We start from the raw sequence: 14,991 nt of genomic DNA on the forward strand, positions 1-14,991 counted from the left end.
TCTCTGACAGCAAACTAGCAGTAGGTACAAGCTATAGATAGAAAGATTTCAACTACATATCAGAAAAACTTTCTAACAATAAATTGTAAAATGGTGGAATAGGCTGCCTTAGGAAGTAATGACCATGTGCTTGGAATGCAAGAATGTATTCCTTGGTCAAACAGAGGTTAGATTAAGTAATCTCTGAGGCCTCTCCCAATTTTGAGATTTTGTGAGATACCCCCAGGACAAAATTTGTTTGGTTGCTATTTCTGCTAAGACCTTTTAAAAACTGCTTTTCTTCAGTAGAAATAGTGGTGGGAGTCAGACAAAGTCCTTGAGTGTGGTAGATTAGGGTTCTTCCATGTTATGGCTCAATGGCTGACTATATCACTTCACTTTTCTGGCCTCAGTTTCCTCATCTGTAAAATCAGTGGAGTGTACTGGATCTCTAAGGTCCTTCCCACCAATAAAATTCTGAGGTTCTGAAAATGCAATGATGGCACTGCTTGACCAAAAGCACTTCTAAAACCATGGCCTTGAGAGAGGCATCAAAGGTCAGCTAATTCATTACCATTATCCTCTCTCCAAGCTGAACTGTCCTTGAGTTTTTCCAGTACAATAGACACTCTATGCATTTCTGCAAAAATCTCTGGATGGGGAGACTCCACAACCTCTTTCATTATAAAGGAAAGATTTTTGTTGAATTTTAAGTTTTTTGTCATACAAATTCAACCTGTTACCATTATTCATTCAACTTTTCAGAGAATCAGAGATATGGAGCTGGGAAAGATCTTAAAGGCCATCTGATCTACCCTTCTCATTCTAGAAATGGGGAAACTGAAGCTTATAGAGATTAATTGACTTGCTCAGGGTCCTACAGATAGTGTTAGAGGCAGGATTTGAACCCAGGTGCCCCAGACATCAAGTCTATTACTCTAGCTACTATTTCATACTCCCTCTCCAAGGAGAGGGACCAAGTTCAGATAGAAATAGTCCTGGAACAAATCACTATCCTTCTGCTATTATTTTGTATTTAATGTTCCATGGACTATTTTTGCAAAGTTGGATAAAATAACTGTTTTTGTAATGGAACATTGAGATGTAAGCTCATCTTCTGTAGGCTCCCTGAAGGCATCCTTGGGATAACTCCTATAGCAGGCAGGATGCCAGAGATGAAAGGTACCTCATCCTGTTCCCACAGCATTTTAATGTTCATTGCTAGTTCTCTATATTTTTAAAGCTTTTCCTTACATGTAGTTTGGAGATTATGAGCCTTTGGCATGGCAGCACCAATTAAAAACATTATAGATCATTTTTATGTCCAGGCAATCCTGGGCATCATTTTGGTCTTTGATAATGCTTCACTTTCAGTACAGTTTATTTGTAGAACTCAGAAAGGTATTCTGAGGTTTACATTTGTATTAGGGGAATTCCTCGTCTGTCAGTTTATGAAAGATGGCAAGTTTATTATTGTAATTCTTTATTATCATTATCAACATCATCATTCTCACTACATTGTTATTTTAATTATTCCAAGCTTGATCCTATTCAAGACAATCTTCCTAATCCGCCCTTCTTCTCTTCCTTCTCTTCCTCCTCCTCTAATAGCTAAAGGGCCTTCTTTCTTGTTCATTTTTAGCTTGGTAAATTGTTGCTCAAGTTATAATATATCTTAAAGAACTTGAAGACTTAGGTCCAAGGTAAATAGACGATATTCCTCATAACTAAAATTTTACTTATTTTTGTTTTTCTCTTTTCTTTGTTTTTGCCAGCTGTTTATTCTTCAAGCAACCCGAAAGTTTCTAGGGGCAAGGGAGAATAGAGAAAGGGGACATTCCTGATGGGACAAATTCATCTCCTATGGCAGTTCTCAAACTTTTTGGTCTCAAAGGGGTCCCCCTTTATGCTCTTGAAAATTATTGAGGACCCCAAAGAACTTCTGTTTATATAGGTTATATCTATTGATATCTACCATATTAGAAATTAAAATGTCTTAGTATTATTATGAAAATAGTTTTAACCTTGAAAACCTCCTGAAATGGTCTCAGGGACCCCCAGGGGTCCCTAGACTTCACTTTGAGAACCTCTATCCTGTTATAACTGGCCTGATGTCTCAGAAATCAGCGTAATGTGTCCAGGCATAAAAGCCTCAGGAAGATGTCCCTCTTGAATCACAACTAGAGCTCCAAATGTCTGATTTGAATCTAGCAGATATGAGTATATAGCCTGTGTCAATGAAAGTCAGATGACGACTAACTCAATAATCCTTCCACTTATGAATTCTGGTATCATAAAAGCTTGTGCTCCTTCTCCAATTCTAGTCTCCTAATTAAAATTCACAGCACTGAGATTTCCCTCTTAGTACTTCCATATAAAGAAAATTCTACTTTTTTTTTTGGAGAGGAGAATGGAGGAAAGTGGCATCTTCCTTAAGCTGCATAGATGGCATAATTTTTTCCCCTTAGTCTCCAGGGGTAGGGAACCAGTGGCCTCGAGGCCACACGTGGCCCTCTAGGTTCTGAAGTGTGGCCCTTTGACTGAATTCAAACTTCATGAATGTCATGACATCATGAGCAAATTCATAACGGTCTTGGGAGAGGTTTCTTCCTGAGATTCCTGGATGTATATTCTTTTCATGCTTTAGGGCAGCTCTTGGATCAAATGGGAGGAAAGGGATCCCTCTTTGTGAACTTTGTGAAGTTTGGATTCAGTCAAAGGGCCACACTTGACCTAGAGGGCCACATGTGACTTCGAGGCCACAGATTTCCCACCCCTGTACCCATAATTGTATTGTTGGAAGGAAGTTCTGTTGAGGAAATTCCTTGCAGTAATGCAGATCAGAGCTGATGGCAACAATTTATAGTCCACAGCCTGGGACATTGAGTGGTCTGGCAGAAGAGGGTTTTGGACCCAGATGTTCCTGACTCCAAGGTCAATTTTCTGCCTCCTACTCCACACTACTTCTCTCAGGCAAAACTAATACCATCAACTTAAAATTACTTTATGCTATTCCTAGGTTAAAACACAAGTTAAGAAAAGAAAGGTGAAATCTATTAAAACACAAGCATTCTTATAATATTCCATCCAAACTGGGGGATCTGTCTCAAAAGGACAAAGTCCTGCCAGAAAAGTTTGAAAAGGACTGAGTTTAGTGCACAGATCCTCACTCAGTGGACCTGTGGTACATGTGAGAGTGAAGTTACCTTCCTTCTTTCATCTGCTGCCTTCATCTTCTCTTCTATATTTTTTATTGTGAACCCATTTGTTTCCCTTTTGGTGTTAAGTTTCTCCAGTCTGGCAGGTGGCTTCCTGAGAGGCTTCTCATTTGTGCTTACCTGGAGAAAGACAGTTTTCAAAATGAAAAAAAAAAAAGGAAAGGAAAAAAAACCACATGCTTGGGTAGCAGGGTAAGAGAGGGGAGGTGGCAGGCAGGCACCCAAGCTTTGTCCTGCTTTATTCTTGAGGAAGCCAAAAACCTTTTGAAAAGCTAAGACTATTTAATAGTACCAGCTTAAGAACTGAACGTTGCCAACGGCTGAAAGTCCTAAAGAGGAGGTTGGAGAAAACTCACACTTTCTAGAGTATTAAAAATCACAAACTATGTGTGAAAGAAAAAAAAATGTGGCAAGAAGGCAAAGCTTTTTGGAAACTAGATTGAAAAGAATATGAAGTAGAAAGGATTCCTGAGAATAAGCAGAAGATGGAAAAATGAGGTGAGTTAGCAATTGATTTATGTTGTTGTTCAGCCATGTCTAACTTTTTGTGACCCCATTTGAGGTTTTCTTGGCAAAGATACTGGAGTAATTTGCCATTTCCTTCTCCAGCTCATTTTATATTTGAGGAACTGGCAACAGGTGACTTAAATGACTTACCCATGGTCACACAGCTAGTAAGAGTTTGAGGCTAGCTTTGAACTCATATCTTCCTGATTTGAGGCTCAGCGCTCGATCCATTGCACCACAGGTACACTTGACCTCAATCAAGAACACCTTAGGTGTTGAAATTAGTTTTGACTCATGTGTTGATGTGTCTAACATGCACTGTTGCTCTCACAGACAACCAGGGCAGATACTAACGCTTGCACATTCCCCATAGGGGCTTTCCGTGTGGTCATTGGTACCTCTTCCTGCAATAGCCCTTATGGTCTTGGAGAAGATTTCCTGAAGTAGGTCTTTGGATGTCAAAGTCTGGTCAGTCTCTGGATAGATTTCTATAGCTTTGTCTCTTGAGTCATTGCTGGAACAGGAGTTAGACTCTCAGACCACGATTACTTGACTTGCGGGAAAGCAGTGTGTTGCATCTCGGTTTTTCTGGACTAGTATTTCCCTATATAACCAGTTGTCTAACCTTAGCTACATCCTTTCTTCTTACTTGGTACCCTCTTCTTCCTGCTCTGCACCTTCTCTAGAAGCCCCCATGTATCTGGAATTTTCCTTTTGAAGCTAGATATGTCTAGTTTCCTAGATGACTGACATTCCCATGCAACCTCAAGGACGGGAAACTAATCAGACCCACCTGAGAGGGATCCCTTTCCTCCCCTTTGATCCAAGAGCTTCCCTAAAGCATGGAAAGAATTACATCCATGAATCTCAGGAAGAAATTTCTCCCAAGACCATTATGGATTTGCCCATGATACTATGACCTTTTAACTATGGCTCCCTGCAGATACCACAGCTTGTGTCCCTTCTATCTCCTTCCCAGTTTCACATTGGAGAAATCCTGACATCCATGTTAGGAGGCAATGGGCTTGGAAGTGTCTTGTTCTAGCTTGGAGAAAATCATGGAACTTGGAATATCAGTTTCATTCAGTGAAAATGTTGACTACAAGCACAATGCTAAAAATCACAACTATTATACTGTATTTACTAAGAAGGGGAAGAGCAAAATTCAAAAGAAAGGCATGAGAGCCAAGAGCCTTGGATTCTAGGGGTGGCTCTGACACATAATGTGTGATCTTGAGCAAATCTTCCTAACTTTCCTGGGCCTTAGTTTCATAATTTTTTATTGTTGTTGTTTGTCCTTCATTCTCAAAGAGTACCATGGCATCATGGAGGTGATGCCATGACATGCAAGTGAATTGGATTTAAGTAAGGGAGGGCTATGCAAAGTCACCAGCCTCACTTTCTCCACTGGAGCCATCTGGGTCCAGAGGCCTGATATAGATCAGGACAAGTGGAGATGGCCCAGGCTGCAGTGGGGGACCTTGGCCTTTTCAAACCAAGGTCTTTAACAGTCTCAGGTGGACTGAGGCAAAGCCCATTCAGTGATTAAGACTTAATAAGAAATGAGCCTTTTTTGACTAGGTAAAGAGGCTGTTCTTTGCCTCATTTCTTAGTTTCTTAAGTGCTTGAATTAAATGCTCTCTTAGATCTCTTCAAAATTTCCATAAAATTTTATGATTCTGTGCAGGTTGCTTTATTTTTTAAGAAAGGAGAAAAAAATCTATTTGCTTTTTGGCTCAGTTGCAACTATTGGAGAGTTCATGTGGTGAGAATTTCTTCACCACATATAGATCGCGGGATGTGTTTGACAAACCAGGGTGTTTGTTGTTGTTGTTGTCGTGCTTGTGGTTGTTGTTTTTCTTCTTTTCTTTCTTTTTAATGACGATTGGCACTTGGGCCTCCTGCTGGTGAAAGACATCTGCTGAAAAAGAAACTACTTGTTACTCTAACAATTGTTGGGGCCCAGAGATATTACAATCAGTATTAGTTAAGTCTAATGACCTGAAATTCTTCAATAGCGAAAACTAAAAGGAAATTAAATTTGTAATTTCACATAACAAAACCCCTAAAAAGAAGACACAGTTGGACTCTAGGATTTTGGGTGGTTTTAATTTAGCAATGTGAATCTGGAAGGGGGTAGGGAAAGTGTGCTTTGAATGAAAATTGGACTTTTCTACCTCGTTGAATATTAGAATTTGGTTCCACTCTGATGGATCTGAGATTTCATTCCATCCATAGCTCATTTTTTTTTCTAAATAGAGAGAGGCTCTCCCACCACCTCTATCTTGAGCTTACCTTTTAAAAGTCATATGTGGGATGCTGGCTTTTCTTTTTTCTGTATGCACGCTATGCTAGTCTTTGTTTTAATAGAACAACACACACTGGTTTGGGAGTCTGAGATCCTGGGTTCATGCCTTACCTCTACTACTTACTACCTGTGTGAACTTGTACAAAACAGATCTCATCTCCCTGGGTCTCGTTTTCCTCTTCTATAAAATGAGGGTTTGGACTAGATGATCTCAGGGGTCCTTTCTACCTCTAAATCTCTGATTCTATGTTGGCATCTCAAAAGAATAACAAAAATTTAAAAAAAAACTGGCTGTCACCAATCTAAATATTTTTTAAAATCGCTTTCAAAAACATAACCAATTTGTTATTAGGGACCATTTCATTTTTGTTTTCCTATCACTTGTACCTTGCATAGTATCTGCATTAGTAGGTGTTTAATAAACACCTCTTGATTGATTAATTGATCAGTTTTCAAGTCTAATAGTCTGACATCCTAGAAAAACATTTACTTCTTACTTGTCTAATCAACTGAATTTCTACATACCACTTCCTGAATCATCTAGGTATTTCTCAGAGGTCTCCTAATTAGCTATTGACCTAAGTCTGAACCTACCTTGATTCAAGTCCTAACAGGAACCCTATGCACCAAATGGCAGTGGGCCAGAGCTTCTCTTGAGATGTTTGTAAATCTTGTTCCACTTCTCAAACCTTCTTGGGAAGGTCACTGGGTTTTTGCTGGTATTATTTTGGATTCAGTCAAACTTCCTCCATCTTAGAGATCTCCCCATGAAGTTCAATAAAGACTATCAGACAGGTTGGTACAAGGTCACTAAATTCAGTCATGTTTATGACAGTTTCACTTACTTTGAGAGGGACTAATATTTTGTCCTTTTCTCCTCTCCCCCCCACCCCAAGTCATATCAGGAAGTTGACTTTCAATTATCCACACTAATAAAAAAGATCAGTGATATAAAAGATCCAGAAAGTCATTGATATTTACCTTGACATTTCTAACAGGGAGAGATGGAGTGGCATGGTGGATAGAGAACTGCCTTTAGACTTTGGAAGACTTGGATTTGAGATCTGCCTCTGGAACATATTGGGTATATTATAATGGACAGGTCACAACCTCTCAGGGCCCTCAGCTCTCTAAAAATCTAAGTTACGTTAAGTTACATGTCTGCCTCAGAGGGAGTTTCCTTCCATTCAAGGAATTCCCCACACTAAAGAAATCACAAATCTGGACCAACATTTTTTAAATTAATTTTAATAAAAATAAAATAATATGCATTTATTTCTCAGTTTACCTTATAATTATGTTTTTATTAACTTAATATTCTTATTGATTTTCATTGATTAAGCCAGTTTTAACTGATGAAAGGGATCATAAGGGTAAGTGACCTCATTGTATGCTAGGTGGCAAGGGGAAATTCAGGAATAAAATATTTGTCATAAATGGGGAGAGGGATTGCACATGTATATAACTGAGAGTCACACTCATCTTTCTCTCTAAGTATATCTAGTTGTACCCAAGCTTCTATCTTGACATATATTTTGACGTTTTAGATGTCCATAGAAATGTCTTCAAGATGCTTTAAAGTTGCTGGCAGGTCCATTTAGCATATTTTATATTTAGTTATACTGCATTTTTCATCTAGCATTTTGTGCTCCATCTTCAGAGTAATCCTTGGGGGGTGTGTGTGTGTGTGTGTGTGTGTGTGTGTGTGTGTATGTGTGTGTGCGCGTGTGTGTGTGTGTGTGTGTGTGAGAGAGAGAGAGAGAGAGAGAGAGAGAGAGAGAGACAGAGAGACACAGAGAGAGAGAGAGAGAGACAGACAGACAGACAGACAGAAGGGGAAGAAGGGAGAGGGAGAGAAGGGGGAGAGAAGGGAGGGATGGGGGAAGCTTACAAGTTGCTTATCCAGCAGGCACAGTGGAATTCCTTCAGTACTTATGCACAAGCAAATAATCAAAGTGAAAAACAGACAAAAGGGATTCCCTGTGGTGGGCACAGATGCTCCACAGCCCGCCTGAGAACGGCTGCACTCAGGGGATTCTCCCAATTCGGAGGATAGCTGAAGCTCTTTTATCTGCTCACTCTAACTGTCCTTAGACATAGATGACAAATGGGGCCTAAAGATAATGACTCTGGCTGGTGAGGGACAGATCTTCACAGTATAACAATGTTACCATATAAGTAGTATAAGCACCATTTCTTAAAACCCTTTCTTATTTATTTTCCCATTTACGATCATGTTATTTTATTCAAAAACACTTTTCTCACTTGGTAATTAAGAAAGATCTTAAAAAAAAAACACTGAAAGCTACTTCTGCCGTAATTTATTTTTCCATTTCTGTCTTGCTAATCTGATTCTATTAATTTTAATACTGTATTTCAATAATTGCTACATTCATCTTCTCTTTCACCCTTTATTTTCTTTTCACTTGCTCTGAGTGAGATTTTCCTTTCTTTCTATTTAATGCCCTTGAAACCATATTCAGTCCTCTCTTTAAAGAAACAAAAAACACTTATTCTCTGAGAGGCATTATGGAAAACTGGATAGAGAGCTAGCCTTGGAGTCAGGAAGACCCGGGTTCAAGTCTTCTGATGTATCTTAGATTTGTGACTATGATTAAGTCACTTACCCTCTTACCATAACAAGCAATTCTCTCGGCTAACAAGTTGCTAGCAGGAAGAATTGTAAGAAATTTTCGTATTGGAGGTTCTCATATCAATACAACAACATTCACTGTTCAGGAGATATAAAAGTTCAGGAAAAACACAAAAACAATGCAAAACAAATTACTCCAAAAAACTAAAGTTATTACACGATGTTTCAGTTTTCAACATTGATGATCTAGACTTCTAACTCATCCTTGCCTTTTTATATAGACATCATAACTTTCCTTTAGAAGGAATGTTAATGCAGTAATAAGCTTTAATAGGTTACATATCTACTTTAAAGAGCGTAAAACTGCCCTAAGACTTTTGGGACACACTTTATATGTGAGATACTAGACATCTAGCATTCCTATATTCTCTCCTAGGTATATCAAGAAAGCTCTTGCTATTTGTTGGTCATTGAGCAATATTCCATTTAGGTAAGGTGTGTAGCATAATGGATAGAGAGTTGATCTCAGAGACAGGGAGACATAGGCTCAAATTCTTCTGCGAGACTCTGGACAAGTCACTCAACCCTGTCTCGGTGCCCTAGCTAATGTTCTAAGACTTTAGCTGCAGAGAAAGTAGATTAGTGGAGGGAATTTTCTCATCTAAGCCCTCCTAATACCAATGAAATCACAGGTCCAGTCCTTAATCACCTCCATCCATTTAGATACTTTTCCCAGGGACCATCCTGTCCTCCTAATCATCAGACTTCATATTTCAGTTAATGCTGGATTATACTGTTGACACTTTATTTTTATTTTTATTATTTTTACCATCCATTGAATTGGGGGCTAGGGAGGGTTGATGGTAGCAGGATTTCCGGGAACATAATGACCCGCTAAGCCTGGTGTGTTTCCATCCTGCCTCATGCCAGGTTTATCCTGGGTCACTCTGGCACTCCATTACAGTTCCTGATTGCTATTTTATTTGTGCTCTGCTCTGCCAGTCTGGCCTCACATTTATATCCCTCTGACAACGTTTTAGCTATGTCTCTAGCAACCATTCTATTTCTAAATAATATGTAAACAGTCTTTATCCTTGGCTGACTTAATGGTATTGCGACAAAGTCAAGCCAGAAATTCTTTTATTTATTTTTTCCTTACAGATATATTTCTTCCACAATCCATCACATATTAATCTTATCCCCACCCTTACTAAGCTTACAATACACTTTCATCTTTGACATCTGAATCATAGAAAAATATCTTAATGTCATCCCCCCCCCGACTTCATAATCAAGATTCCCATGATTTCCCCTAGGTGGGCATTTGTTAATTCTAGTCATTTGTCAGCATTAGTCGACCTACCACTTTTTCTCAGAAACTGCACAGTGAGTGGTCTTCTTTCCTTTGCTGGCCTTCCTTTTCTGTTCTGAGACACTCACCAGTACCAAAAGCATGCTTCCTCTTCCTGCCCCTGCTGTAAGTACTTTCCTCTTCTTGACGTAGTACTGCACATAGTAGGTGCTTAATAAAGAGTTGCTCAATGAAGGAAGTCAATTCTCCCCTGCCACATGTCTCATTACACTACATTCTTTTTTCACATCACATTCCCTTCCTACTCCAAGTCTGCTGATGACACTTAGTAGGTTTTCTAAAATCTGATTCCTGCCCCTTGTAGGACATGCTGTGGCTGCTGCTCCTCTTCCAGCTGACAGCAGGATGGAGAGGATAGAGCCTGCTTCAGGTAAATAGAAACAAGGCATTTCACCATTCTGAGCCTTGGGCTCCACTTCTTTAAAATGGGCATGATAGTAAGGCATACCTCACGCAGCTGTTGTTAGCCTCAGATGACACTGGAGATGAAAATCACTTTGCAAACCTGAAAGAGATCTCTAAACATGAGCTACTTATTATTAGGATCCCCAGCCCTTCTACCTTTTCTCTATGCTCCTTACATTTCCTTTCTTTTCTCTAGGCCCTTTCTTCTGGAGCTCATTCCTTTCCTTTCCTTCATAGCAAAAGCTGCCTTAAGGGGCAGCTAGATGTATGTCACAATGGATAAAGCACTGGCCCTAGACTCAGGAGGACCTGGGTTCAAATATGACCTCAGACATCTACTAGTTGTGTGACTCTGGGCAAGTCACATAACCCTGTTGCCTCAGTTTCCTCATCTGTAACCTTAGCTGGAGAAGGAAATGGCAAGCCACTCTAGCATCTTTGCCAAGAAAACCCCAAATGGGTTCAGGGAGAGTTGGATTATCCCCTTCCCCCCAAAAAAAGCTACCTGAAGTAAATGGAAGATGTCAAGGTGAGGGCATTGCCTTGAGGCAAGATTGGAAAGAGGTTAAGCACCATCACAAGGCCATACAAAATGAATTTTCTGATTTCTGAACCCAGTGCTTGCTTTGTCTATTATTATTATTGTTATTATCATGAAAATACTGAGAGACATTGCAGCAGAGGGGGAAAGTGCTTTAGACTAGGTGCCAAAACATCTGAGTTCAAGTTTTAACTGCCCTATACAGGGTGTCCCAAAAGTCTTAGTGCAGATGTAAGTTTTAATAGCTTAAGTGCTTTCATAGCTTTCAACTGCACCAAGACTTTTGGGACACCCTGTATTAGCTTATGAGCAAATCATTTAATCCCAATTCCTCTTTAAAATAGAGATGACAGTAGTTTTTGTACCTATTTCACAGTTTGTTTGTTTTTTTAAATGAAGACCAAAAGGAATAAGACAAAACGTTGTCATGGTAAAAAGTACTGTTTAGGGGCAGCTAGGTGGTGCAGCAGATAGAGCACCTGCCCTGAAGTCAGGAGGCCCTGAGTTCAAATATGACCTCAGACCAAACATTTGACACTTACTAGCTGTGTGACCTTGGGCAAGTCACTTAACCCCAATTGCCTAAAAAAAAAAGGACTGTCTCTTCAGTCGGAAGACCTGGGTTGAAATCCAAGTTCTTCTGCTTATTTCCTGTATGCCCTTGTACTAGTAGGCCCTTAGCTTTCCCGCTGTAAAATAATGAGGTTGTGCTAGGGGGCCTCTGAGATCTTCTAAAGCTCTAGATCTATCTCTGAGGATCAAAATGAAATAAGTCATCATGCGGCAATAGGAAAAGCCCTGGGTTTAGAATTAGAGGAATTTGTTTCAAATTTAACCTCTGCTACTGACTAAGTGAATGATCTTGGCTGAGTCACTTCACTTTCCTGAGTCTCCTCATATTTAAAATGTGGGGGTGGGTGGGACTACATAGCCTTTGAGCCCCCATCTAGTTCTAGCATCCTATGAAACAGTCTACAGGAAAGTGTTTTGCAAACCTTTAAGGGCTATACACATATAAGCGACTATTGTTACAAACCAGGGAAACCTGATGAATTTCCACTATTGGTGTCACTGAGTGCCACCTGACACTATTCTTGGCCAATACTCAACTGATTTTTTTTAACCACATGTATCTCTTCCTTTCTTACATTTCTTTTCCTTTTTTCTCTTTAGTGCCTAATGAATGCTTAGGGCAGCATAGGAATTAATTGGAAATGTTGCATGCTAGGTCAGTGGGAACTTATGGGAGGAGAGCGACTAGCTAGCTCGAAAAGACACTTTGAGAATCATATCTAACTTGCATTCACTGGAGTTTATGCTTCCTGATCAACAATCATACATCACCTTACTCTCTCACATCCCATCCCCCCTCCCCTTCTTTCTTATTCTTCTCTTTTTCCTTCTCCCCTGCCTGTGGCTTAGACTCACCAGCAAAGCCCACAATCTGCTTCATCCTCGCAGTGGTAGGCTCTCTGGGATAGAGACACTTCTAGGAACTTACAGTCTATCAGCAGTGGCTGTGGCAAATTCTACCCATGGTAACAAACAGTATAGTTATCCCTTCCACGTTGTGACTTTTCCCCATTTTGTGGGGTTTGTTGATGGTTTCGATATATCTTGGGTTAACATAAGAAATTAAATGGGAATTTGTGGGGATTTTTTTGCAAACCGAAGATGACATGAAAAAACCAGCAGATAACAGAGCTTATGACAAAATACTTAACCCAGATTTTACAATAAAATACTGTAAACACCCCATAAAAAAAAAAAGAAAAAAATTCAGACTTCTCTGGTATGAAGGGAGGGCCAAAAATTTTTACACAGATTTTCCACATTGTGTAGGGGCACCACGTCCCTAACTCTCACAATGTGGAAGGGATAATTGTATAGTCAAGTAAGCCAGGCAAACAGATCAAATCGAGAAGGTACATAATTAGCAATAGAGTAACCATCACTAAAATTGTAGTTTCATCTTAGTTTTTCAGCAGGATTAGGGTGTATGTTTGTATTCTGTGGCTGATAGTCAATCTTTACCCTGAAAAAACCAGACTTCAATTTCAAGGTTTCCTTTGTTTACCTCAGAGTCTATAAGACTTCATAGGCTCTTTAGTGCCTCATGAATGCTTAAGGCAGCCCAGGAATTAACTGAAAATTTTGCATGTTAGGATACAGGGAATTCATGGGAGGAGGGGGACTAACTCAGAAAGATACTTTGAGAATTATACTTAACATATATTCACTGGAGTTTATACTCTCCGATCAACAATCATACACTGCTTTTACTTTTAACTACATTCTAAAGTTTATTATAAATTAATTACTTGCCATGACATTATATGATTCTCCATTTCTAAATACTTTACTTGGACTTTGTATTATTCCTTGAATGAAAAGTTCCTCCAGGATGTCTGATGACTTTGGCCTCTCTCGACTCTGGAGGTGTTGGGACGTATCGATTAATCCATTAATCATTAGTTCTTTAAAAATAATAAAGAAGACAAAACAAGCATCAGAGCCCACCTCACAATTAATCACACTACTTCATTTCCTCAGAGCCCTAATACTGTGACCCACAGACTGTTCCGGGCACAGAATAAAACCTGTTATTCTTTGAGCAAGTTCAGGTTCTCAGCGTTCCTACAGAGGGAGGAACCACAAGGAACAGGAAACCCTGTTTATTTGGGAGGCCACTTATTAAGAAGACAAAAAACCATTTCTCTCTGCTGAGCCCGATGAGGCGTTGTCACAACACTCATACCCTTGGGTATGGCTACCTCTGTCGCCTGTCCTCATTATAAAGCCAGAGAGCAGTGAAGAATAAGGAATTCTTTGGGTAACTCTTTGCAGTTGCAGATTGGTTTCTATGCTTTGGATACAAATGATAAACAGTGTGATGTTGCCAAGAGATTTCTGGTTCTGCAACCCTGAGTTTACAATTACACCATCTGCTAAATCTGTATCAGTAGAGCTAGGTCTTCTCTGAAAAGAGTCTTTGGACCATATCAGACTCAGTCATATAACATCAGCCAATCCTTCACAAAAACTATTTTCAAAAATCAATATTGAAATAATTTATAGGAGGGCACCAGTGATAAAGAAACCCCATTGCTAATCACCCAAATATATAAGTAAGCTAATGAGCCTCATTTCTGTATCATGCAAATGAACTTTGCTGGTTTGTTTTGGGCAAATGCATTTCTATTTTGTTGTGTTTTTTCTTCTGTCAGTAACAACACTTTACATTCTCCCCAGAAATATGCTGCCATCTATTCTTAAAAAATAAAGACTTGGAGACAGCTAGACTTAGAGTCAGGAAAACCTGGTTTCGAATCCCATTCAAATCCCTGTCACCGTTTCTGGGTATGTGACCCTGGGATGACCATGTCATCTTTTTGTATCTTAAGCAAATCCCAGGGGACTCTCTATGTATGTAGCTGGGCAGTGATAGGTCCATGTGGGAAGAGGTAATTTGTAATCCCACAGTAGGAGTTCCTTAAGCATACTTAGAAAAAAAAAAAAAAAAAGCTTAATTTCAGTAGAAAACAAGCTCCTTCCATTCCATTGGAGGAATTTCATAGAAATTCTTAACTCTGCAGGCCAGTGTAGATAGGATGAGTGAGTTTTTACTGTGAAATTGTGGAATAAAACCTAACCGGATATCACAGATTTACAGCGTGAAGGGGCCTTAGAATTCACTTAGTCCAAATCCTCTAATTTTGCTTTAGGAAATTGGGGCTGGGGGAGGCCAGAGAAGTTAATTGACTTGTCTATGGTCACATAGGTAGCATGTGGCAGAGCCAGCATTTAAATCCAGGTGCTTGGCTTTCAGATTCAGTGGCCTTTTGTCATTTTCCTTCACTCTAGCATGTGAATATTTTTAAAAATCCACTCCTCTCCTTCAGTAGTGCTTTTCAATATGCCCCTAAGAATATCTACTAAATGCATAATAGCAAATACAATAAGAACTTAATTTCAAAGTATTAAACCAAGGAGTTAGTTGGCTGTTGAGAGAATCAAACCTGAATTTTTTTTCTGTGCTCCTCTTTCTCCAACTGTTACAAGAAGAGG

At 39.5% G+C, this 14,991-nt stretch overlaps 1 protein-coding gene across 1 annotated transcript in view; it reads right to left on the reverse strand.

The window, feature by feature from the left end:
- The window catches only part of STMND1 (stathmin domain containing 1), a 37,040-nt gene that overhangs the window by 6,949 nt on the left and 15,100 nt on the right, over positions 1–14,991 (reverse strand). Inside the window, exons 3-4 of the mRNA XM_020986802.2 lie at positions 13,249–13,400; positions 3,186–3,317 (exon numbers count right to left, since the gene is read on the reverse strand). Coding sequence (XP_020842461.1) covers positions 3,186–3,317; positions 13,249–13,400 — 284 coding nt within the window. The remainder of the gene's footprint in view (positions 1–3,185; positions 3,318–13,248; positions 13,401–14,991) is intronic.

This window comes from Phascolarctos cinereus, unplaced genomic scaffold (genome assembly GCF_003287225.1).
Source record: "Phascolarctos cinereus isolate Bilbo 61053 unplaced genomic scaffold, phaCin_HiC Scaffold_4;HRSCAF=312, whole genome shotgun sequence".
NCBI classification, from domain to species: Eukaryota; Metazoa; Chordata; class Mammalia; order Diprotodontia; family Phascolarctidae; genus Phascolarctos; species Phascolarctos cinereus.